Genomic DNA, 26903 nt, shown 5'->3' with positions numbered 1-26903 from the left:
TATATGTTAAAGAAAATGCTAATATGTCTCGTGAAGAATGGAGAGGATTTCAGAGACTCTCCCTAATTCTGCTTTTGTTGCGCTCGCGTGCAGACGGGCGCGATTGACACGGTGATCACGTGTTTTTTTTTTTTTTTTTTTTTTTTTTTTTAGTCTTCAAATCTGAGCTTTTCTTGTCTGGGTAGATGTGTGTGTGTGTGTGTGTGTGTGTGCGTGTGTGCGTGTGTGTGTGTGTGTGGATGCAAGAGTCTGTCCAACAACTGTTTTGAAGGGAGAGGAAAAGTGTCTGTGTAGTGCGCGCGCGTGTGCACGTGCAGCGATTTTTTTTTTTTTTTTAATCCGCCAGGCGAGACGCGACATACAGCAGCGTTATTTGCTTTTGATTGCTCTGTACCTCTGGGTGTGAGAAAACGCTGAGCGGTGTTGGAATACGCGGGAATCCGGTGTACACTTTGAGCATGTTGTTGCTGTGGGCTCAGAAAAAAAAAAAAAAAAGAAAGAAAAAAAAAGCCTCTCTGTCTTCATCTGAAAGAGCTCTTCACCAAGTTGCCTGAATGAAAGATCTTTTTTTTTTTTTTGCACCGAGGTTAATGTTGCAGCTGCAAAGCAAATTACTACCTTATTCTATGAATATCATTGCTGTTTTTGGTGCCCTCTTAGAAGTTTTTTTTTTTTTAAACTCTCTGCTACTGCTTATCTGCATTTAATTAGTTTTTAGAGAAAAAAAATAGTGCTTTTCAAAAGATAAAAATAAGATCAAGTAAAATATCATGGCCCTTATGAAGGTCATCAATAACATACCAAACCATCCTGACCAGCAGCAATGTTTAGGATTCCTTTAAAGGCTTTAACATCTTGCAGATATTGTTTTCCAAACAATTGGTTGATTGGCTTCATAAGTCAAGCACAGCCCATTGATGGTTACGAGTATTTTTATTGTATTTTATTTCGTGAATAGATAGCTTTTGTCTCGCAGCGATGCTCATTACGGCACAATGTTCCTGTTATGAATACAATAAAATAAAGGAGTTCCACAAAGTTCCATACTTGCTCCTATATTTTTGCATTACAAAACTCAACTTTTGTCCTCCATGCTCATCACTCTGTCGCTCACTGCTTTCATTTTCATGCTGGACATGATGGGGCACTGAGCATTTTTAATAACCATGCTTTTCCATCCGGCATTGTCAGCTCAAGACTAATGTAAGCGCTTCGTCCCCACATAATTATCACTTCAGTGACTGGAATGTGTTCATATAGCCATTCTTCCCTTCCACTATCTTTCCTTTTAATGTAGAAGCAAGGAAATTACTATCTTTAATGTTAAAATTTTTTTTTTTTATTGTACCAGCAGTAAACATTGAACAGGAAAATAAAGCTTAGGTGTTTTAGTGCTTAATACAAGGAACTTTATGCAAGCTGGAACCTTCAGTCTGACCTGTTTCTGCAAGACTTAGCATCCCTGAGTGAAGTAAAATCCTGGTATTTTAAGTATTGCACTGTTACCGTTGTGAGGTCTTTGAATTTCTTGCTACAATCTTGGTCAGAAACCTGTTACTGTGGAGATCCGTTAAATAAATGAAATGAATGAACACAGCAGTAATTCTACAGGTGGTTTTAATACAGTTGACTGAGCTGATTGCACTGGGTGAGATGGCCTATAGGGGCGCCATAAGTCCATAATTTCTGCTTTACAAAATTGTTTTTTGGTTGTTGTTTTTTTGGTTTGTATGTCCTCTCAGTTGTCATGTAAAGTGCCCTACTTTACAGTGAAGCGTACCTCTGCTATTAATGGTTCGACATTTGCGGATTTTTCTGTGGAATCCAACGCCAAGTTATTCGTTGAATCTTTACTTATTCATGTTTCTTTTTCTTAGAGTACATCTAACGTATTTTAAATGAAATAGAGAACAGGAAATTGACATAGCTAGCTAAAATGCTACTTGACATGCTATTGGCTAGTGTTTCCAAAGCAGCCAATCCTGGAGCGGCACTTGTTTTCCTTGGCACTGATTGGCTGTACCCCCAAGCGCTACAATAAGGTTGACCGTGGATGTTAGCTTCTGAGGAAGAGCTTAAACAGTTTCCTCTGTGCGTATTAATGCATATTAAGGTATATTTAGTGTTTGAACCATGAAAAAAGGCAGTTATGGAGGTGTCTCGAGTATTTGTAGATTACGGTAACTCACAGGTGGTTGAGTTCACTGTTATACTGTGACTATCGCTATGTTTGAAAGACAGGCATGCTGGATTTTAAGATATGGACTCAGATACATTTTTGACTTAAAACTTAAAAGTTTTCCTGTTTATGTTTCCAACCTGGAAATGTTCTAAGTAAAAAATAAAACCGATATTTAAATAGCTTTTTTTTTTCTTTTTTTTTTTCCAACCAATGATGCAATGCCAATTCATATTTCTTCATTTCACCGACCAGCTGTAGTGCGCACACGTGCTACGCAATCTGATGTCCTGTTTTAGTATGAGCTCCGAACAGAAAATGAGGGAATAAGTAGACAAATTGCAAAGGAAAAAAGAAGAAAAAAGGTTGAAAATCCTTCAAAAAGCCTCAGAACCTCAAGTCTGGCTCATTTAAAGCATAAAGTCATGAGGTGATCCCATTCTTCTGGGGTAATTGGAAAGTGATGTCATTAATCAATCAAAGTCTCATGTCTGCTTCTTTGGGACAGGCCCAACTAAGCTGGGCTTGTTCATTCAGGTGCCTTCTATTTGACTTTCAGTGGCAGATGGGTTCTTTATAGAACATGCCAACCTGTATTAGCTTCCACTGCAAGGCAAGTGTTGCCCCTGGAAAAAGGGCTGGGGGAGTGGGGGTGCAGCATGAGGAGGGGTCAGGAAAGAGCGAGCAGGCCCTATAGGAAGAATGAGAAAATCTCTTAAAGAGCCGTGACGGGGCCCCGGTCTGTCTCTAAATGTATTTTAATGGGGGGGACCCTGGTGTCCGGGGCAATTCATCTCCCATCTCTGAGTAATGAAAGGAGTCATAGCCGGGGCCTGTTTCTGGATCTGGAGAGGACGAGGGAGGGGGGTGGAAGGGCATGGTGCTACAAAGGCTACATGTGGCTTTGCTCCATTATGCCACAGTTAGGCCGAGATGGAGGCAGGGGGGTTCGGAGGGACTGTGAGGGGTTCAGAAAGGGCGAGGGCCCGCGCAGACAGATTCAGAGGGGGCCACAATGCAGGCGAGGACGGCTGCAAAGGGAGACCCCGTCATGCCATTATCGCACCGCTGCTAACGAGGGCTTCATAGGCCTTTGATATAATCTCACCATTGAAATCCTGATCAACACACCTCCCCACCCCAACCTCCCCCTCTGCGTTGACAGCTAAATCCCGTTTGTAACGGGTGAAAGCCGGTAGTATTTGTGCGTCTTCACCTGCGCCTCTCTGTTCCGGCAGCCGAGGCCACTGGGAGCCGCACGTTAAACGGCGCCGTTACATAGGCTTTAGTTTAAAATAAATAAGTAAATCCCCCCTACGTCTCCCTCTTCTCTGAACAAGACATCTCGTGAGCCGATCTGAGCTCGGGCCGAATTAGAGTGAAATCAATGTTGAAGTGCACATGGTCCCCGTGTAGCTGGAGATATGATCTGAAAGACAAACAATGACGAGATTAGAGCACAGCAGGGGCGGGGGATGAGTGAACGGGAGGAAGAGGGAGTTCATTAGAATTTATTGGCATTTACAAAATGACGCCATTAGCATCACGTTCTTCTGAGCGTATGTGGAAATTAATTTCTTGGAAGTGTCTTATCAACACATCGGTGTGAGGTCAAAGTAAAATAGTGCAGATTTTTAAAGATTTTTCACCATTAAAAATTTGAAAGGTGGACCCCATTCAACCCTATTTACTATGTTACCCCTAAACAAACTCCAGTGTGACAAATGTCTTAAAAAAAAATCCCCAACCCTATTAGTTAGAAGCGCACTTCAGAATATGATTTATTGTTAGATGTTATTATTAGAGAGCAAGCGTCGTCACGGTGGGTAAAGAACAGAGCAGGTCACTAGGAAAGTTGCGGAGAAGTTCACATCCCAAACTGTGAGGATAACTGAGGTCTGTTCAATCAGAATACAGACACGCAAACCGTCCAACTAAAACTAACACAGACCCTCACAATACACCAGGCCCTTTGTGAAACATGGTGGTGGCTGTTTTGACTTAATGAGACGGGAGTACTGGAAGAAAACCCGTTAAGAAAACCGCAGGTGACTTTCCAGCATGTCAACAACCCTAAACGTAAAGCCAAAGCTACACTGGAATGGTTTAATGTCAAATCCTACTCCTGTGCTGGAACGGCCCAGTCAAAGTCAAGAACTAAACCTAACAGGAGAACGTGTGGGAAGTTGGCAAAACTGATGTTCCGTCCGGTCTGACTGAACTTGGGCTGTTGAGCAAAGAAAAACGTACACAAAATGTCCGCCTGTCATGTCCAACGCTACTGAGACACACCCCTAAAGACTTCCAGCGGCACGCCACACTTTTCAGACTCATCTGTGAGTAAGAGCTCTATATTATTTTATTTCTGAGTGTGCAATGACACAAAATCCCCCAAAACAGTACCATTGCAGATGGTGTGTCATAATTTAAGAAACGGGTCACGGGTCCGAATACGTCTCCAAAACACCGTAGCCATTTCCATTATTCAGCATATTTGTCCGGCTGGGAGGGGCGATGAGGGTGCTCCGAGGACGAGGTGAAAATGATAAATTGCGTCGTGCGTGCTTCGAGTTTAAGGTCTCCTCCCGCTTTAGAGGTGGAGAGGTCAGTGGAACATCTCAGCCTAGTGTTTCCTCTTAGTGGGTTACACGGGACACGCGTGTGGGGATCCAAACGGTGCTTCGGTGTAAATCTCGTCGCACACTGAAACCTCTTTTCAGAGGTAAAAGCAGTCCCAGTCAGACAGTCCTATTCAAATGCTTTGTCCTCTAGCTCAGGGACACTGCGCATCTCCGTGCCTCCCCCTCCACCCATGTGTCGGTGCGCAGACTCATTCAACAGTCCCGAGGAACATAAACAAGCAACGGAAACTATAGCTGTATTAAATCAAGCTCTGCATTTAGCCCACAAATTGGGTGCCAACTTGCTCCGGACAGCCCAGGAATCTCTAAACAGGGTTTAGAGGTCTCAAAGAAGACCCCTCCCCTCCACCGTCCAGCCCCTCTCTCACTCTGTCTTCCCCATCTCAAAGCCCGGATTGGTCACAGTGCGGCTCATTTGCATGCCTCGCCATATAAACCCTCCCGCAGACACTGCAGCCCGCTTGCGCTGACAGAGCAGCACACCTCCAGTAGTGAGTGAGTGAGTGAGAGAGAAAGAAAGAGAGAGAGTGGAGCGCATCCTGAGTGCGCATAATCAGACATATGGAATATTTATCACGGGCTTTGTTCTAACAAACAACCCAGGAGAGTGGACTGAAGGGAGAGGAGGACACTTTGTTATTGTTACTATTTTTTGACCAGGTGCGTTTTTGTTCGAACTCCTAAGTTGGACTCAGTGAGGACGGTTTGCTGAATTTCAGAATATCAAGATGGGAGAAAGAGGGTGGACCGGGCTGCTGGTGTTTACGTGCGCCTCCGTCCTGGTCTTGGCTGCTTTTACGCGAGGAAAAACGATGAAATATCAGACGTTTGAGGAGGACGCGCCGGGGACAGTGATTGGAAACTTAGCCAAGGACGTTTACGCTACTTCGCCCTTCTCGGGGGGCTCCAGGAACAGTTTCAAGATGATGAAACAGTTCAACTCCTCTTTCATCCGCCTCAGGGAGAGCGACGGGCAGCTGACGATAGGCGAGAGGGTGGACAGGGAGCGGATCTGCAAACACACCCTGCACTGTCTCATCGCCTTCGACGTGGTCAGCTTCTCCAAAGAGCAGTTCAAGCTCATCCACGTCGAGGTGGAGGTCAAGGACATCAACGACAACTCCCCAGAGTTCCCCCGAAAGGAGTCGAGTCTGGAGATCTCCGAGAACACGGCGGTGGGCACCCGGATCCCGCTGGACTTTGCCGTGGACGAGGACGTCGGGGTGAACTATATCCAGAGCTACCAGATCTCCGTCAACAGTCACTTTTCCATCGATGTGCTTAGCAGGGCCGACGGGGTTAAATATGCGGAGCTGGTGCTCATGAAGGAGCTGGACAGGGAGACGCAAGCCTCTTACGCGCTGGAGCTGGTCGCCATGGACGGCGGCAACCCGTCCCGCAGCGGGACGACGCGCATAAATGTCAAGGTGAAAGACTACAACGACAACAGCCCGGTGTTCGACAGGAGCAGCTTCTCCGTAGACCTGCCCGAGGACGCGCCGGTGGGCTCCCTGCTGCTGGACCTGAACGCCGAGGACCCGGATGAAGGGCTGAACGGCGAGGTGGTGTACGGGTTCGGAAACCAGGTGCCTCCGGAGATACGGCAACTCTTCAGGGTGGACAGGAAGACCGGGCGGCTCACGCTGGAGAGCCCCGTTGACTTTGAGAGCAAGAACACGTACGAGTTTGACGTCCAGGCCACCGACCTGGGTCCGAACCCGAGCCCGGCCATTTGTAAAATTGTAGTTCAGGTGCAGGACGTGAACGACAACGCGCCGGAGATATCTATCACCCCGATGACCTCTATCACAGCGGGGATAGCGTACATCACAGAGGCTGCGGCCAGAGAGAGCTTCGTGGCTCTGGTCAGCACCTCGGACAGAGACTCTGGCGCAAACGGCCAGGTGCACTGCACGCTTTACGGACACGACCACTTCAGACTGCAGCAGGCGTATGAGGACAGCTTCATGATCGTGAGCACCAGCCCGCTGGACCGGGAGAAGATCCCCGAATATAACTTAACAGTGGTGGCGGAGGATCTGGGCTCCCCTCCTTTCAGGACCATCTCGCAGTACACCATCAGACTGACGGATGAGAACGACAACGCGCCGGTGTTCAGCAAACCCGTGTACGAAGTAGCGGTGGTGGAGAACAATGCACCCGGCGCCTACATCACCACGGTGGTGGCGCGGGACATGGACATAGGGTCAAACGGGAAGGTCACTTACAAACTAGCGGACACCTATTTCATGGGCTCCCCGATCTCCACCTTCGTGTCTCTGGATCCCGCCAGCGGCTCCCTTTACGCGCTCAGGAGCTTCAACTATGAGGTGATGAAGCAGCTGGAGCTCCGAATTACAGCCAGCGACGGCGGCTCCCCGCCTCTGTCTGGCAGCGCCAGCGTCTACGTCCGGATCATCGACCAGAACGACAACGCGCCGCTCATCTTGCAGCCGCCGCTCAACAACGGCTCGGCTGAGGTCCTTCTGCCCCGGGACGCGCCCACGGGCTACATCGTGACCCGAGTGGAGGCGCGGGACGCTGACGAGGGCATGAACTCAGAGCTGTCGTACGGACTCGCCACCGGGGAGCCCTCCGTGTTTTCCGTCAACAAAGTCACAGGGGATATCTACCTGAACCAGGTGCTCAGCCACGACGTGGACGAGACCCTGAGCGTGACCGTGACGGTGAGCGACAACGGGAGGCCCGCGCTCACCTCCACCGCCACGCTCCACTTCCTCATCATCGCGGGCTCCCCGCCGAGCGACAGGACGGTGTACCAGGCGGGCGGCGGGGACGAGGCGCGCGCGCAGTGGGACCTGTCGGTGGTGATCATTGTCGTGCTCGCTGGAAGCTGCACGCTCCTGCTGCTCGCCATCATCCTCATCGCGACCACCTGCAACCGGCGCCGGCGGGACAAAAGCGGGGAAGACAGCGACTCCTACGGGGAGAAGGGCTCGCTGGAGAGGGCCAGGAACCACGCGGGGGACAACCCGCTTCTGCCCCTCCACGGAGCCGCGGGGGGAGGTGTAGGAGCGAGTGGAGGAGGAGGAGGAGGAGGAGCGGAGGTCTTTGACGGACACTCCTTCAGCAGCCAGCCTGGTGCTTTCACTCCGGCTCACCCGGGGGGCAGCGACATGTGCTCGGCCTCTGAGGACGGCAGCGAGGTGCCCTGTGTGTATGACTCAGACAACAACAGCAAACTCCGAGGGAATAAACACGAGGTGAGACGCTCCTTTGGGACAGAAGGGTTGTGAGCAGGGGGAGCGGAGAAATGTGTTTACTAAGCAGACACTAACATGTGCTTCTTCTTCTTCTCTCCTTCAGGGATACTCCACTCTGCCTGGCTATGGGAACGGTAAAGAGGCGGTGAGGCCCATCACCATCTGGAAGGGTAACTCTTACACCACCATCTCTGCCCGGGACCCCGCCTTCAGTGGAAAAGACAGTGGCAAGGGGGACAGCGACTTCAATGACAGCGACAGTGACGTCAGCGGCGACACTGGCCTGAAGAAGGATGGGGCCATGGTTCCTCCCATGGGGGGGCAAAACGGTAAGGAGTGAAGACATCAAAACAATAGATGAAGAGATGAGTTGTACCAGTCCACATATCTGACCTAACCTTGTTCCTCTATTAGCTCTGTGGGCGTGCACCAGCGAGTGTAAAGTCCTGGGCCACTCGGACCGATGCTGGAGCCCCTCGGCCAGCAGAGCCAACGCGGCCCCCTCTCCGGCCCCGACCCTCTCCTCCTTCAGCAGCCTGCCCAAGACGGCCTCGCTGCCCCGGGACCCCAACCGCAGGGACAACTACTACCAGGCCCACATCCCCAAAACGGTGGGGCTGCAGAGTGTCTACGAGAAGGTCCTGCACAGCGAATACGATTACGTCCTGGTCACCCCGCCCAGACCGGTGAGGGTGCAGGAGATCAGCGAAGTCGCCATTCCCGTTTACACCCCGACTCCGACGCACTGCCCCAACAACGACGTCTAGGGCGGAGCGCCGCACAAACTCTCACGCTCTCGATGAAACGCACAGACTCTCCAGAGTTTTAATTTTTGATGCTTCAAAGCTGAGAGAGATGTGGCTGTATTGCTGCGTGAGCTTACAGAATCCTATCCTGGCATACAGAGCCGGTCCAAGAGTGAATGGGGCCCCGAGCAGAAGTTGATCTGGGGTCCTTATCAGCTGGCATCATTCAAATAATCCCTTTTATATCAAAAGTTAGCGCATCATACATATAACAGAAACGATACCATAAAAGCTCACCCTAACTTAGGGGATTGTATAGCATAAACTGTAAAACACATATAAATACTAAATGATTTCAAATATGATGTATAATATGATCACAAGTTTTATTTTGCACAAGAAACTGCAGATGTATCACTTGTACAAGAAAACAAAACAAAAATCTAAAACTTGACTTGTGGCCAACAGTGACAGAGCTCTTTGCTGCCCCCTGTTGGCTCTGGAGGCCCCGAGCAGCTACCCAGTTTTCTGATGCCTTGGGTTGGCTCTGCTGTTTCATGTATGTCTGTCTTTGTGCCGAGAGCCGCCTCTGACGTCCAGTCAATCACTTTGAGACATTTGTTGAACATAACGTGTATCATATGCAAGCCTTGTACATGGAGAGATTTTTATTTTTCTATATATAAAGAAAAGAGAATAAAGCAAACAAAAAAAAATAACAAAATGTAGATATATGTAAATGCAGATCTTTAAGCATGCCTATTATTTAAAACGTTCCATTTGAGGGGCTGGTGATCAAGTTGATAACCATGTATGGAAACTTTTGAATGCAATAATTCATTGTACAGAATTTCTTTTTTTAAATCGTCACTACACTATGAAAAGAAATAAACTTTGACATACTCTTGTGAACCCGTGCGTTGGAGTTTGTTCCAAAGGATGACGAAGCGTCAGTCGGACCAGTCAGCAGAGCAGCGGGAGCCAACAGGCGTCGCTGTTATTGCAGCCTGAGCGTCCTTGCAGCCCACTGAGGAAGGTCACTTAAGGTTTTTTTTTTTTTTCCCCCTCTGTAAATACATAATTTTGCTGGTGAGATGCCAAAAACAGACTGAGGTGCTTTTCAGCAATCCAGGCCCCTCCCCGCCCTGGCTCCCACCATTTCAGCCAATAGTAATCCTCTTCTTTACCGCTGACTTTCTTGCATTTACAGTCGACACCAGACGTTTACATAAACCAAACAAAAAGACACATGCACCTTTGTTTTCTCACCGTCCGAAGTTTAAATCAGACCCAACGTCTCATGTTTTAGGTCAGTTACATGCCCAGTATCACAATAATAGAAGAGCATGTTAGAGATTTGTGTGTCGGTGTCTTCAAAATTAGACGTTTCCATAAATTTCCTCATTACAGCTAAAAAAGTTGTTCAATTCAACCTTTTGAACTGCGTGACTTGGGTCAAACCTTTTCGCGTTTCCTTCCACGAGCTTCTCAGCAGTTTTTTTGGAGTTCCCCCTGACAGAACCTCTGTAACTGAGTCAGGTTAGTAAGGCTCCTTTGTCACACCTGCCATTTCATATCTAATATCTCTATCGGACTGAGATCAGGGCTTTTTGCGATGGCCACACCAAAAAACACCGACTTCGTTGTCTGTCAAGCCACTTTGCAACCATTTTGGCTGCATGCTAAGGGCCACTGTCCATTTGTGAGACCCGTTTGGACCCAAGCTTTAACTTCCTGGATGATGTTGCCTTAATGTTTTCACATAATATTCTTTAGACGATGTCATCTATTTTAGCCAACACGACACGATGCTTGCCACCCCCATACTAAACAAATGGGATGCTGTTCCCAGGTTTTTATCTCCAAATGTAACAACAGACCAAACAGTTCCACTTTAGTTTCGTCAGACCACAGGTCTATAAAAACGAATGTCTTTGTCCATGTGTGGATCTTCAAACCGCAATTTGATTCTTGTGTTTCTTTTTGGAGTAATGGCTTCCTCCTTTTTTTTTTTAAATTGGCCAGTTTCCATTGAGGAAATGTATTTTTGTGATTCCAGTTTCCTCGATTATTTCGTCCTTTTGACCAAAACGTGGAAGGTCCTTCTGTTTTTAGTCAGATGGGCTCAAAAGCCAAACTTTCTAAAATGCATTCAGCATGCTATGAGAGGCAGCGAAGATTTGGTCAACAGATGATCTTGACCAAATTTTGCTGTGCTTGAACTGTTCTGCAAACAGCCGTGTTCCCTGTCGAGCTTTTCGTCTTTGTATGTTTTTAACAACACATAACAACACATAAAGCAACTTTTACACATTTGCATCTCGATTATTAGTGACTTTGACCATTAAAACCCAAACTGGTTCCCCCAATTCTTTATGCAAATACAAATAAAACCAGACATTTACATAGTCAGAATAAAACGACACATGCACCTTTTTTTTAAGTCGCTGTCTGAACATAAATTAGACCAAACCTTTTTGGCTTCAGGTCAGTTAAAATCGCCGAAATTATTTCTATCTATTAACATCAACAATAATGAGAACATGTCAGATTTATTGTCTTGAAAATGAGAAGTTTACATACAAAATGATTACCTTCTTTAAACAACGATAATGTGATGGCTTTGGAAAGTGCTGATGGATTAATGAAAACGTCTGAGTAAATTGGAGGCATTTTTATTTATTTGTTTGTTTTTGTCCACATGCCAAACGCACACGTAATCCCATCATCATCATTCATGGATTCGGGGCGTGTTTTATTAGCAGCAAACGCTGCGGACGCAGGAGGCGGTGTAGGAATGCGGCTCGTCGAGAGAGAGAGAGGGAGAGAGGGAGAGAGAGAGGACAGCTTTGGCTCGTCGCCATGTCCATCAAGGAGGAGGAGGGGGAAAAAACACACACAAAAAAACCTGTGACATTCCGCAGGAGTAACCTTTGACCGGAAACAGTAACTGGGAACAAAATCAAGAGGTAGAGCTGTGCAAAGTTGGGATGAAAACAGAGAAAGAAAGAAGAAAGAAAGAAACAAACAAATAAACAAACAAAGAAGAAAAAAAACACCCCTCCTCCGCTGTCATCATGATTACTGAACAGGTTCAAGCCGGCCTCGCTAAGGTTGTCATAAAACCTAATGATATGAAATCCTGCGGATCAGAGCGGGATCAGACTCATGTAAGTTGCATGAGCAAAAGCCTATGGAAGCTTCAAAGGGGGAAAAAAAACTGGTTAATGATTTTTCTGGAAGAAAGCCTAAAAAGAAAAAAAAAAAACCTCAGAATTACATTAATGCCTTCTCTGGCTGCTAATCAGCTTGAAGTTACAACCTTAACTTTACCTTTTTTATTAAAAGTTCTAAGAGCTGAAAATGCTCAGCTTGGGCTAAGAAGTAAAGTTGGGCCGAGAAGTGCCCACCTCCTTTTCTAAGAAGGAGGAGAGAGAGAGATAGAGAGTGATAGAGAGAGAGAGAGAGAGAGGGTTGGAGGGTGAGAGTGGGGGGGGGAAACTGGGGCTTAAAAAGGTATTTGACTGTTTGGCTCCAGTCATGGCCGGGAGCTCAGAGAAAATACCCATCGCGACAGCAGAACCAGAGGACCAGCATCAGTTCATGCCGCCGGTGAGTTGCTTAGTGCAAGACGAAGCCGTGGCACCCTGCTGTGCATCCCCTCAGGGTGACCGGCACGGTCAAACCACAGAGCTCTCATGTGTCGTGGGGTTTTTGTTTTGCTGCTCGCGTCGAACCCGTCCAGGCCTACTCCGCCGTGGCGGTGAAACCGCCCTCCGCCGGACTCCTGCTGAAGGCCGGGATCGCCGTGCTGGTAACCGGAGCTGTCCTGCTGCTGCTGGGAGCCGCCGGCGCTTTTTACTTCTGGAACAACAGCGAGAAACACGTAAGAGTGACGATTCGCACCTGCGGGTTTCTCTGTGCGGGAGAAGCTCGCAGCCCGCCTGAGACGTAACGTGGGTCGATGAAAGATTCTAGTTTACTATTGTATGCATATTGAAATGTGTTGGTTAGTGTTAAAGGGCACGGGCTCTTTTTTACGCTTCGTGTCTCTGTTTCAGGGTTGTATCCAGTGGTCCTTTGTTTGCTGCAGCTCCATTAATGCGCAGATACCCCCAAACTCTGCTCTTCTTCCCTATATCCACTTAGAAAAATAAAATAAAAACAGCTCTCTTTGGAGAAAATGTCAGTCTAGAAAGATGTCTGTTGAATATGATCAAAATGAAGGAGGAAAGAAAAAAAGCTTATTAGTCATCGGTGTTGGGATGATTAATTCAACTTGTTAGAATTAAAGTCCCAGCAGATCAAAACAGACGGAGGAGTTCAAAATTAGTTTTTTTTGTTAAATTGTTGGTATTTAGGCAAACGGAGAAGTGTAAATCATCCGCCTCCTCTCTGTGGTACAGTGTGAGGCAAATGAATGGAGCCATTGTGCTGTGGGATCCTGAACTGGTGAAACGAGGTGGAGAGGAGGAGTGGGGCGAGGGCCTCCCCCCTACTCTCTCTCTCTCTCTGGTCCGGCCGAAGCTCCGGGGGCAAGAGGTGGAAAACACGAGCGGCAAAATGCAGTCGGCGGTGTGCGCGCGTTCTGCTCCCTGAAAGGGTCTGTGGCGAAGAAATGAGACGAGACGAGAAGGCCAGACTAAACCGAGTGTGCAACGTGTGTCTCAGAAAGAGGACGCGAGGGAAGTCATGTGGGATGTTTGTGGAAACGTGTCGGGTTTAACTAAGAGTAGGGTAGAGGTGAACGAGAGAGAACAAAAAGACACTGCTGACCAGCATACATCGCGAGACAGACCGAGGAGTTGGGCTGGTATTTCGGGTTCTTCTTTAAAACCTTCTTGGCTACATTTACGTCCAGATCTCATTCGTGTCCCGCTCGTTTTGGCGTCCCACAGGTCTCTGCTTTAGGGCTGTCGCTGTTTCTGCTCTACCTGCTCCCTCTTGGTTGGATACTGCTCTCTTAAGAATATTTCCTATCAGTAGTTGTGTTTCCATCACAAAAGTGTGCAAACCTTTGTTAATATTCCACTAATATAAAAAGAAAAAACAACAACACAATTTTGTTGTTGCGGCGTTTCCATTCAATAAGAACTCCAATTCAAATCACAGTTTGCTCTCAGGATAAGTTATTAAATAAATCCCCACGCCCTCTTCCTCGTACCACTTCCCGTCCTTCTTGGCTACATCCATGTACAGAAAACTTTCCTGTCCCTTTAATTTCGGCGTTCCACAGGACTCTGTTTTGGGCCCACTGCTTTTCCTGCTCTACCTGCTCCCCCTTGGTCTGATACCGTCACTTTTTAAGAACATTTCCCATCACCAGCTGAGTTGTCGTCACAAAACTCACGCAAAACTTTGTCGGGATTCTGCTGATGTCAAGAAAACGCAATTTCTCAATTGCAGCGTTTCCATTAAATACGAACAGAAACACCATGTAAGTAAGCTAGCTCTCGCAGTAGGTTATCAAAATTCATAGGCAGCGATGGATGTAAACATCTACACGACATATATTCATATTCCACCCACGGCTCTCTGGTGGCTGAAATATTTCATCATCAGGTATCACAGAAGACGTCGGCGTCTTTGTAGCTGAGATTCCATTACAAATGAGCTACAAGAGTTGTTGATATTATTGCAAAATTGTGATAAAAAACACAATTTCGCAATTGTGGCGTCATTGAAAGTCATTACAGAACATTCCGCACCACCATCCTCCAAGCACTTTCTGTCGTCTTCTTCTTCGTGGTTTAGTAAAAACATCCGGCTGTTCATTACGTGACTTGAGTGAAGCAAACCAGTTATTTCCATTGCGGTTTTGTAAAACACATCAGATTCAATAGAGCCAAAGAAATGTTTTTTTTATTTTTTTTTAAATCACCTCATCCTAGCACAAAATCTTTATAAAAAGATGTTGATCTTTTTCCAAAATTGCCGTGTTTCTATTTTGTTCAGCAAAATTGAGCAAATTTATTTGCGCAATTCTAATTTGCGCAACTATATGGAAACGCAGCTATTATTATGCTGCTGATGTCCAGTTGTGTATTTCTTTTCTTCCAAATAAAGACTATTTTGCTAAACTTGCTGGATACAATCATAAGCTGGAGGACTGAAAGTTTTCTTCAGCTGAAAGACAAAAAAAAATTAAGTGAAGATCTTTGCGCCAGACAAAAAAAATAAAGAATAAAGCAGGTTCTTGGGCTTCTTGGTTATGTGGCTAAATCATCGGTACTAAACCTTCGGATATCCTTCAAAGGAAAATCAAGTCAAATCTCTGCTTTGCTGCTGTTTCTAGCATTTGCTAAATATTGCCAAACTTAGTCCTATTGTCTCTCATCCAGAAATTGAAATCTTAATTTATGCTTTTGTTCCATCTAGTTCGATTTTTATTTATTTTTTTTAACATCGCACATGTTTAAACAAAACCTCCATAGATCAGCTGCAGTCTGTGCAGGATGTTGCTGCTGGGCTCCTGACTGAATCTTCAGAGTTTTGTCACGTAACTCCACTTCTAATGCAACTTCATCGACTCCCTGCTCATTCTCTAGTGCATTTCAAGACTCTGGGGAGCTCTACATGGACACACTGATCTGTACCACAAACCTTTGCTTCCCTACACCCCCATCGGGGCCTTGAGGTCCTGTGAGGACTTGCCGATTGTCCCCCACATTCAGACCTAAATACTACAGCAGACAGAGGTTCCTCTCCTGTGGCTCCAAATCCCTTCCTCCAACTCCAACATCACTTGTTTTGTGTATTTGTTATTTTTGTTTGAACAGCACTATATGAGTAAAGTTTTATTTGCGTACACATCAGTGTGAGGTGGGTTCGCTCTCAGGACCCTCATACCTTTCATGCCAGTCGGAAACTGTGCATGTCGGCCACAGAGCCTCCAAACGTCCTCACACCTTCTGAAAAAAAAAGTAAATTTTTGTGAATAGCAACAAAACACTTCGGATATCAGCATAATGAAGCTTCCAGGAATGTGGGTGTCAGCTCGGCTCCACTGTTACTGTAGCAACGGGAGGAAACTTTTGCTCCTGTAGTCTAAGCAGCAGACGAAGAAATGAACCCGTAATAACTGCCTGACTAATGAACTGAGACGCGAATAGGGTACAGTCAATGTGTGTGTGTGTGTGTGTGTGTGTGTGACCTTGCACTACCATGGTGCAACATTTGCGCTAATTACCAGTTTAAGACACAAAGTACATAGTGACAGATTTGGTGAAAAAGAGACTGACTGCATGACATGCTGGGAAAAAATAATGAAATTACTTTTTCTATTTTTTTTTCTTTTTAAGAAATGAACGGTGGTATTTCCAGGGTTTCACCTGGTGGATCTGCGACTCATCATGAGAAGAACTTCTCAGTCGGTTGCAGGCGGCATAATGAGAAGCACTGATGTGATGACATGTTGAAGGCGGAGGGTCGGAAAGAGCAGCAGCGTCTTAAAGAGACAGAAGCCCAATTTCAAGGGGTCAAATTGCAAAGTCAAATTTCTTCTAAGTTGTGTTTTTTTAGATATAGCATTTTTATAATAACTGAATGTTACATACTTTACTTGATAGTGCTATGAAATGGCACTGAGCGGACGGAAAATATGTAATAGTTCCCCTTTCAGAAACAATGAATGCAAGAACGTAGCATTCATAGATACTGACCAAAACTGTTGCGATTACAAAATCCTAAATCTTTTGGACTAGTTTTTAGTGAAAATATCTTAGTAAACTTGAAATAAGACTAAACAAACTTACTAATCACCTTTTTTTTTTTAAGTAAATAATTGCTTAATATTGATGAAAAAGCACTTGTTCCATTGGCAGATAAAATTAACTTATAACAAAGGGAAAATGTCAAGTTATGTTACATAACCTGCCAATGGAAAAAGTATTTAACAATATTAAGAAATTGTTTACTTAAAACAAGCCTTTTTATCTCGTTAAAAACTCACTTGAAATTAAGTTTTGTCTTATTTCAAGTTCAAGAAGAGATCTGCTGTAGAAACTAGACCAAAAATACTTCGTAAGACTTTGTGTTTTTGCATTGCAATAATCTTCTACATGGACTTTGCTCTTGGGAATCTCCAAAGTCAACATTTATAATTCTGATTAGGAGAAACGGTTTAAATTCTGGATTAATTTCTGCTGGTCTGTCACATTAAATCCTGAAAAAACAAACACACCGAAGTTTGTGGTGACGCAACCAACAAAACATGGAAAAGTTTGTGGAGCATGTTCTTTGTAGCTCATTGCATGCATTTGTGTGTGTGTGTGTGTGTGTGTGTGTGTGTGTGTGTGTGTGTGTGTGTGTGTGTGTGTGTGTGTGTGTGTGTGTGTGTGTGGGTGTGTGTCCACAGGTCTACAATGTCCACTACACCATGAGCATCAACGGCAAGGTGGAGAAGGGCTCCATGGAGATCGACTCCGCCAACAACATGGAGACGTTCAGCACGGGCAGCGGCGCGGACGAGGCGCTGGAGGTCCACGACTTCGAGATTGTGAGTTTCATGCGAAGCGATCGGAGAACATCGCGGCGCCGTTGGCCGCGTCGGAGGAATCAGTGAGATTGGTCGGAACGACGGCGGCTCCTCTCGGGAGGGGCCGGGGGTCGGAAGATCGGCTCATTAACCCGGTGGAGGAATGAAGAACAAGTAGACATCGGATCCCCTCGGGAAAAATCAGTGTCAAGATGCGTCGGCCCTCTGATTTCCGGTGCATTCAGACTGGTGGTTTTTGACCTTTAATTAAAGAGCCCCAATCAGGCTAATCACAGAAGTGCGGCGGGGGTTGACGGCTTTGAATATTAAAATTTTGACCTTTAATCACAGTCGCTTTGATCCTTTTTTTTTTTTTTCATATATATTTGAAGTTGTGCACAAACGCCTCAGATCTCGAGTGTGACATTATTGAAACTCTCACTTTCAAAACTTTCCCAGGGAATTACAGGCATCCGGTTTTCGGGGGGAGACAAGTGCTTCATCAGGACCCAGGTCAAAGCTCAGCTCCCGGATGTGGAGCCGCTGAACAAGAACCCGACCACATTTGAACTGGTGAGACGAATTTCTTTGTGTGTTTTTGTCTTAGTTCAAAATGCTTTTTAGCCTTCATCCCGTTTATTCAAGAGATGGAAAATTATATCTGTAATTCCGCAGCCTGATTATGAATCCGTGCTTTGGTTAAAACTAACTCAGCCGGCGGCAAAACCGTCAAAAATCTATTCAGTTCTCTGTAGTGCTCAGTTTGGAAGCTAATGGTTCCTCTGCAGCAGTGGTGTTCAAACGTTTTGCTACAGGGGCCAACTTGAAAGTACTTATGATTTCTTTTAGAAACCGTGATTCAGATCCAAATTTTAATTAATTTCACCAACACTTCAACTGAATAAAGTTGCATTTTATTTTATTGTTGTGGTAGAAAGGGGATGTAGAAATCACAGTAGCTCCAAAACAAACACATTTTCCCACCACGCAGTTTCCGGATTTTCTTGGGATCGAATGTTTTCTGTCTTGTTGATCAGAGCAGCGACAATGAGATACGAGTCCCTCGTTCCTCGAAACGCACGCATGGCTTGGGAGGAGAAACTGCCTCTGCGGCGTTGAGCCGACGGCAAACGTCTTCACAGTTTGGGTCCAGGATGTGTGGGGTCTGCAGAGGTGCTAGCAGCTAGCCCTGCACAAGTCCCGATGCGCGACGGAGCAAGAGAGCTATACTAAGAAAAGATTTTTAAAATGTAATTACAAGATTAAAGTCATAAAATTATGAAATTAAGTCATTAATGTCACAAGAATAAAACCATAATATTATGAGAATAAAGCTATAATGTTAAGAAAGTAAAGTTGAAATAATATGAGAATTAAGTCGCAATAATTTAAGAATGAAATTATACTTTGAGAATTGAGTCAAATTAATACAAAAATTGCATTATGACTTTATTCTGGTGATTTCACAACTTTGTTCTGGAACTACGACTTTATTCTCGTATGAGTTTATTCTTGTAATATTACAACTTTACTATCGTAATTGTATGACTTCATTCTCTTAATTTTATTACTTTTATTTTCTTTGCGTGGGTCTAACACTGTCGTGCTGATGACCACCAGCGAGTCTTCCGGCATACGGTGCTTTTCTAACCTTTTCTGATTTCCCAGCTGGAAACAAATCAATCCGAATTGAAAAGTGGAAGGCTGCCCAGCGGTCCTGAGTTTAGCATCTAACATGGCTGCTGCACCTTAAAAATACTGTGAAACCGTCCTGTTAGCATTAGCTCTCCTTCTCACTGAAACGTGAATGACAGTTTGGTCAGCTACAAGGTTTTTAACTAGGGGTGCACCAATTTATCGGTGCCGATTTCCTTAATTTTGGGAGATCGGTGATCGGCCGATTTTTACATATGAAGCCGGTCTTATCTAGCTTGGCAAATGTGTAAACATCAAACACTGTCCTCTTTTACTCTCCGGTGAGAAAGGTTTGGACTGACAGATTGGCCCTCCAAGATATGTCTGCATGTTTACAATCAACAATAGTGACCCCACCGTTGCCAACTCAACAACTTTCTTGCTGTATTGAGCAACATTTCAGACAAAAGAAGAAAAAAAAATTGGTATCGGGCAAAATTGGAATCGGCAGATTAAGCTTTTTAAAAGATCGATAATCGCCGATCGGCCAGAAAACTGCAATCGGTGCAGCCCTTAACGCGCGCTTATGTGGAGCATCGTTAAAGGTTAAGGGATTAATAAATGTAGACCGTGCCGCACGCTTGCAATTACAAATCCTAAAGCTCCTCACAGGTATTTATGAAAACTAATTCTCTATACTTAACATCACTGCTCTAAACAGCTGCCACTTTTTAATTACCGCTAATGCGCACTCAGAAATCTAAGCAAGTCACCTATCAGGACCACACAGGTGACTAGTGACAGCTTGCTAGGGTAACACACACACACACACACAGTAGGGGGACTTGCAAGTCACGTGTGTGTGTGTGTGTGTGTGTGTGTGTGTGTGTGTGTGTGTGTGTGTGTGTGTGTGTGTGTGTGTGTGTGAGGATTGTTATCACAAAAACACACCACAGCGTGTGATTGCTCAATTGAGGCCGCGTGATAATTAAAATCATTTAGTTCTGGGTAAGCCTCGCATCCGCGTAAATCCGCTTCGGCACCAACCGCTTCCCCGTCGACGCATTCGCGCACAAACACTCCCACGTGAACGCAACAACAACACAATTAATTATCACGCAAGGCTGCTCTTATTGCCTCTGTCTGCCTCATAAACGATCATTTATTTCACATTTGTGCTCGGGTGTGTGTTTGCGTTATTGCCTCATAAATGATCGTGGGCGCGCCGCGTGTGTGTACGCCGTGTGTGAAGCCCGCGTGTGGTTGGAAGACATGGCGATGTCGTTATAATGGTTGCTGCAGGCTGGTCATTTGCTATAATTTAGAATGATGGGAAATATGGGTTAGATAAGCACACACACACACACACACACACACACACGCATAAAGCCCCCCTCCTTGGGAGCGGGTCAGATAAACTCTTATCAGTCAGACGAGCAGTGAAGAAGGACCCCCTGCTTTTATTTGTCCCTCCAGCAAATTATTTTGAGCTGGGAAAGAAAAAAAAAAAAAGTAATTTCTGAACGGTTCCCTAAATGTGACTTTGGCTGGTGCAGTGCAGCCTGTGGGCGAGATCATCCCAGCAGACTTTCCCCTTTTCCTCTCCTGCGGGCCATGGATCCACACAACACGTGTGTTTATGGGGCGAGACCTCATGCGGCTCATAAGCAGACTCCCGTCCATTCAGGACGTCAAACTTCCCCTCTACCCCGCCCTCCTCCCCCCGTCAGATGCTGACGAGACCCGACGTTACGTGCGTGCAACCAAATGTCAGCGCGAAAACAAAATCTACATATTGCAGCCCAGAGTGCCTTCGGGCTTGACTTTATAATTCCAAAACGGAGCGTTAACAGGGCACCGATAATGAGGATTAGACTGGGACATGATGCAGAGAGTGTGGGTTATTTAAAGGGGAGTGACAAGATACAGAAAAACCCCGGCAGCAAACTATTTTGTTCTTGTAATGTCTGCTTAGGAATGACTTTAGTAGTGATACACCTTAAAATAGGTACTCGTTTTTTTTTTTTAATGGGATATTTGCTATAGACTGACACAAACCTGGTTCATAATTATAGAAGGAAAATGATACATGGTTTTGAAAGTATGTGAAGAATGACACTGCAAAAACCCCCCACAAAATCTTACCAAGTAATTCTGTTCTGGCTTCTAGAGCAAATATACTTGAATTAAGATAAACTTTTCAGCAAGAAACAGCAGCTTGTTTTAAGTCAACAATTCCTTAATATTGGTGAAAAAGTTCTAGTTCCACTGGCTTTAAGAATTTGTCATCAACATTAAGGAGTAGTTGACTTACAACAAACTCCTATATCTTGCTGAAAAGCTTCTTGTAAGTTAGTTTTGTCTCATTTCAAATGTACTAAGATATTTGCACTAGAAACAAAACTAAAAATACTTGGTAGGATTTTGGGGTTTTGCAGTGCAAATAAAACCCTGTGCCAAAAAAAAAAAAAAAGAAAAGAAAAGAAAAAGACTGGCTTTATAGGTCACTTAATTAGAATGCAATCTGTCCACTGTGATCGAAGGACTGGGTCTAATTCTTTGTGTTTCCACAGATACATTCTGCTGACCTTTCGGCGTGTTTCTGTCCAAGCTCAGCTCTATTTTAGATGTTTAAGTAAATGTGCGGCTGGAGTTTTTAATTGCCTGAACTACCTATTTGTGATTGCCACTCCAGATAATTAACAATGGATGTTATCACCTGAGGGACCTTCTGCCATCCCCGTGGCGGCTGCCTCTGCAAAGTGTTGGCAGCTACCAGGTCTGAGAAGTAGGCTGAAAGACAAACAGAAAAATATATTGGAGCCTTAAGCTTAATATGGATTCTCACATCAGCATATTCTGCAGCAAGTAATGTAGTAAGTTCATCTTAAGTAGATAAATACATAAAAGTCTCACTTTATTTCTCGTGCTGTAAATTATTTGAACGGTTATTTGCTACCCAGTGTGACCTTGATCTAAGGTTGATTTCAGTTTTTATTTTCCCCAGCTGAGGGGAGCTAAATGTTGGCTAAAACTATCAAATGTTCTTACCTGTTAAACTACAAATGTGTCTTTTTCCAGACCAACTAATATTGTGAATTTGTAATGTATCCATACATAACATCCCTGTAACTATGAAACAGGCATGTTTCTATGAAAAATTCATAAAACTCCTACTGAACAAGCTTCGACTTGCTAGCCGCGTTAGCATAATGCATCCATATTTTAGCTATGGAAGCCATAGCAACCGGAGTCACGGGGCGATAGCGGAAAACTGGTCAATCATAGACTAGTTATTGTTTCTTCTTCTACACTTTGTCCATTATTTAACAGGAGCTGGTGAGTTGATACGTTGACAGATTGATATTTTGAGATCACATACAGCTAATACAGTTCACTGAAGGTGCACATACAGCTACAAGTAGGCTATTCATATTTCCCCCCAAAAAACTTTACTAAACAGTATCGCTACTGGTCCCTGAATGGTGCGCGCATGGGACGTTCAATGCGCTCGTGCAGCTAATGACGTTTCGGCGTACATTCGACGTCATATTTATGGCAAGAACGTGAAGCTCCCGTCGTGGAGAGCAGGTTATCTAAAGACGAGGAAGAACATACAAGTACGGATTTACGACTGGCTGTGGCTCTTGAGTGCGTTTCATTTTTATTCATTCCCTGCAGGGCGACGAGGTGATGCCAGCCAAATTCGAGGACGACCTGATCCTGGTGGCAGCAGGTCCGCCTCTGTCCGACTCCTCCTTCCTCAGCAGCAAGATCATGGACCTGTGTGGAGACCTGCCCATCTTCTGGCTCCGTCCCACACACTCACCCGGTATGCAAAAAAAAACCAACAACAACAACAAAAAAAATCCTTTCAGATCTGACACAGCAACCCATTTGTTGGAAACAGAAAGGATTTGAACAGCCAAACAGAGTGCTTACAAGGAACAAAGACAACATGGGTCAAATGGGTTAAAGTATTTTTCTATTCAACATCGCAGCCGTTTGATCTGAATCGTGTCTGAAGTTTCTCAGAGAGCGTGAATGGAGAATTTTTAGCACGCAGTGAGGTCAAAAGTTCTATACAAATATATATATAAACATTTGTTTATCGTCTGATAATCTTGAAAACCGCTGCCCGGGAAACGGCCGTGCGACATGAGTGCCACTCCGCTCCTAAATTTGGCCCGCTGTCAGACGGTGACGCTGTGATGTGTGCAGGCGGCCAGAGGAAGAGCAGAGCCGCTCCTCGCGAGCGCCGGCAGGCAGCTGCTGCGGTGGAGGAAGAGGACGGGGGTCCGCAGTTCAACCCGGAGAACCCCTATCAGGTGAGTCACACGCCGCTCCCTCCGCGGTGTTTACATCCGGCCGGAGCGCTCCGAGCTGTCCGTTCGGATACAGGGGCGCTACCTGAGAAGGCCTTTCCCCCGCGGAGAGTTTCTCACATCTACGGGAGCCGCAGCAGATGCTGGGGTCACGGCGGAGGGGCTCGGCACGTCACTGCACATCTTTTAGTGTATGCATTTTCTCCGCGCGGGCTGTCTAAAGCTTTCCTTTTCAGGAATGAGGCTGTATGAATAATTTCATCGCCCCCAACCCCCTGCATTTCTTCTCCGCGGCCCCCTCCGCCCTGTTAAACAGTCCCCATCCTTATGGAGGTTTTTGAGTATACATGTACTCAAAAATGGTACTCAAGAGTAGTACCGCTATTCCACATGTTTTTACTTGAGTAAGAGTACAAAGTAGTCGTCCAAGAAGGTACTCAAGAGTAAAAAGAAGTATTTTGTAAAAAAAAAAAAGAAAAAAAAAGCCTAGTTTGTAGTAAACTGATCAAAGCAGAATCGTTTAAATATTTAAAAATTTCATCATCAGATGGAGGAAAATATGTTATGTGGAAATTTTGGATATTTTAAAGGGGCAGTGTTACGTGTTTTCTATTTGCATATCGCCATTTTATAGTACAATGTTAACTTGAGTTGCCATAAAAATGCTGTATGTATCACACAAATATGCCTTAGTAATTTAATGCCTTAAAATTGGGCCTCTGTCGCTTTAAGAAACTCCTCTTTCTGAAGCTCCACCTTCAGGTTAATTGTTCCTCTATTAATCCTTTAACATTTTTACCAACATTCCACTAAGAAGTCGCTCCTATATTGAGCTCAGCACATGTGCAGTGCCACTAGGAGTTTGCTAAAGTCTGCTGGCTAGTCTGAAGGAGCTGAGTGGAGGCGTCATGAAGGAGAGCTTGGAAACTGCAGCTCTGAGGAGAAACTTTGTTGTTGAAGGCGGGGCTAGGTCCCCCCCCAGGCGTTTTGCACAATTGAATGGTTGCCATGGAGATTAAAGGATTTCTCAAACATGCACAAAAGGATCAAGACAGCACTCCAGGTATGTTTTTGATGATGGAACAACATTATAACACAAACTAAAGCTTAAAAAAAACGTAGATTTTATGTAATACTGCCCCCTTAAAGACCAAAATGAAAAATAATTTATGTAAATGGCATAATTACAAAATGGCAAAATCATGCAAAAGAAGGAGTTTTCCAAATCGATTTCTTTCTACGTAAAGGTTTTGAAACATTAACAAAAACTTCAGGTGCGTGTCCGATGGATTTTTGGTTAAGACGTGTTTGTTCTTCATTCACTAAAGTTACTCACAGTGGGTAGAGCATCCAGAAATTTTACTCAAGTAAGAGTAGCGATACTTCATAGTAATGTTACTCAAGTAAAAGTAAGCGAGTAAATGTAGCTCATTGCTACAAACCTCTGCCTCCTTACACATCCTCCATTCCCTTCCAGCTGCTCAGACTTGCAGCCTCCTCTCCTTTCATCACAGCCCTGACAACTGCAGGCAGGATTAAACTGAAAACTAACAGGGGGAAGAAAAAAAAAACAACAACAACAACAAAAAACACGTGTGACCTCCCTGCCTCCCATATTCAACAGGGCTGAAATGAGATCTCTTTCACTGCTAAACATGCCAACGAGGGAAACGAGCCACTCAAGTCTGACTGCTTTCCCCTTTCCTCCCCCTGCAGCGAGGGCTGGAGGGCGAGCAGGGCGCCGCGGACATCGACCCCATGCTGGACCACCAGGGCGTGTGCTGCAGCGAGTGTCGCCGCGGCTACACCCACTGTCAGAGGATCTGCGAGCCGCTCGGCCACCAGTCCTGGCCGTACCACTACCGAGGCTGCAGGGTGGCCTGCAGAGTTATCATGCCCTGCAAATGGTGGGTGGCGCGCATCATGGGGCTGGTGTGAGAAAACCACCGCACTTGCCCGAGACATGGCAGAGCCCAGGAGGGAGGGACGGGGTTCAAAGGGAGGTGAGATGAAGGGAAAAGTTATAAAAATAAAAAAAAGAGGGATGTGGGGGGGGGGTTACTTAATAACATCTACTGTAGGTAGCTGAGTCTAAGCTGATTTGTTCAAAAGCAACTTGCATTAGTAGCTGCGTTTATGAATTCTAGATGCATATAAAGCTGATCTGACACTGAAAGGCAAACGCAGTGGCGGCACATCCTTTCATGCTGTTAAAACACACACACACACACACACACACACACACACACTGCAGCTACTAATCTGGGGTCTTCTGAGCTAGAGCGCAACATGCTACCTAGAAAACAGAGATGGTGACATTAGTTCATGTAAACGCTTAGGAAAAGCTTGCATTAATAGAGCCAGTGATCGACATTGCCTAAAATTCTGTACATAAATATCTACAAAGAACTCCAGAAGAAGTCGGTGGATTTACAGAACCGCACATCTGGAGGTGTCCGATGTGGAATAATAGAAACTTTGATGCATTTTAGTGGGATTCTATGATTTTATGTGATAACTCGCCATGAACGGGGTACGTGGGCAGAGTTGGAGGGAAGGGTTAAATACAGGGCAATGGTGGAAGAAAACTTGTCTTTGGGCCCACGGCCCCTTTCTGAAGCCGCCCTGGGTAGCTGCCCATATGAAACCCTTCCACTGGAAGCCAGAGTTGCAAATGGAAGGATTTGGTTTAGAAATGTATAAAACAAGCCGAAATCGAATCAGTTTTAATCACAAATAATAAAAACAGACGCCATATTTGATTGGCTACAACCTTCCAGGTGGCTCTGATTAGCAATACAATATTAATAGGCATCAACCGTTTTCTACATCTTTTGCAATGGTGACCAAAATGCTAATAATCAGGAAGAGAAGTCATTTATTGCTCTGTCTGTAATCAAAACAGTCGTCACAGTAAAATGACAATGTCACCGTTTCTCACTATTGGTCAGATTCACTTTCATGCTAGAACACCCAAGGTCCAGCGATAAAGCAAATAGATGTAAAAATGTGAGATGTTTTGTAGTATCCCCACAGCATGATGCTTCCACCACCATGTCAGGTGAATTGAAGGTGACTGATTGTACTTGTAATAGGGGTTATCAGAGTAAAGACACGTCACACTTTTAAGATCATTTGTAAAAAAAAAAAAAAAAAAACAGGTTTCACTTTACAACCGTGCGCCATTTTGTTGAATGAAAACCTAAATAAAATCCATTGGAAGAGGCTCCAGGGGTGTGAATACTTATGCCTGTTGACGTTTCAGATCCAATTAGCTTCAACTCTTTTCACGAGTTGCCTTTAACAAATGTACCTCCTTTCCAAACTTTTCAAAGTGCAATATCATGAAATAAAACTTTTTTTTTTTAAAGTAAACTTCTAGGTTTCAAGCATTTTTATTCTGTTATAGATCAAAAGAATAAATGTTATCTGATCACACGTCTTGTGTGTATCGCCGGGCTCCTTCAGTGTTCTCTGAGAAGCGTCTCATCTGGTCCCTGCTCCAAAGGCCCCAGCAGAAAGTTTTTCCAGAGTTCTTTAATGTGAGAGTCGAAGATCTAGAACTCTTTAATGAGACTAAAGACTCTGCAGCCCGTCACGCTCCCAGATCTTACCCACGATGCAAAGCGCTTAGCTCCTTTTGATGTCGCAGAGCCGCCTCGGGCAGGGGTAGGGG

General features: G+C 45.1%; 2 protein-coding genes and 1 long non-coding RNA gene across 3 annotated transcripts; 2 read left to right on the top strand and 1 right to left on the bottom strand.

The window, feature by feature from the left end:
• The first annotated feature begins 5284 nt into the window (after window positions 1–5284).
• Window positions 5285–9703, top strand: LOC122840667 (protocadherin-8-like). The gene is made up of 3 exons (XM_044133225.1): window positions 5285–8045; window positions 8149–8374; window positions 8460–9703. Exons 1-3 carry the CDS (start codon window positions 5550–5552, stop codon window positions 8810–8812), a joined length of 3075 nt encoding a protein of 1024 aa, XP_043989160.1. The 5' UTR covers window positions 5285–5549; the 3' UTR covers window positions 8813–9703.
• A 1766-nt stretch (window positions 9704–11469) lies between these two features.
• On the top strand, window positions 11470–26454 carry LOC122840669 (leukocyte cell-derived chemotaxin 1-like). The gene is made up of 7 exons (XM_044133229.1): window positions 11470–12403; window positions 12537–12677; window positions 17148–17288; window positions 17727–17840; window positions 22584–22734; window positions 23124–23230; window positions 24944–26454. Exons 1-7 carry the CDS (start codon window positions 12332–12334, stop codon window positions 25163–25165), a joined length of 948 nt encoding a protein of 315 aa, XP_043989164.1. The 5' UTR covers window positions 11470–12331; the 3' UTR covers window positions 25166–26454.
• Window positions 18186–22320, bottom strand: LOC122840673. The gene is made up of 3 exons (XR_006372268.1): window positions 21954–22320; window positions 21622–21695; window positions 18186–18496 (listed from the first exon to the last, which is right to left on the bottom strand). It is a non-coding gene; the product is annotated as an uncharacterized LOC122840673 (long non-coding RNA).
• Window positions 26455–26903: the final 449 nt, after the last annotated feature.

This window comes from Gambusia affinis, linkage group LG12 (assembly GCF_019740435.1).
Source record: "Gambusia affinis linkage group LG12, SWU_Gaff_1.0, whole genome shotgun sequence".
NCBI lineage: Eukaryota > Metazoa > Chordata > Actinopteri > Cyprinodontiformes > Poeciliidae > Gambusia > Gambusia affinis.
The sequence above is the reverse complement of the archived record's forward strand: the minus strand, read 5'-3'. Positions and strand labels throughout refer to the sequence as shown.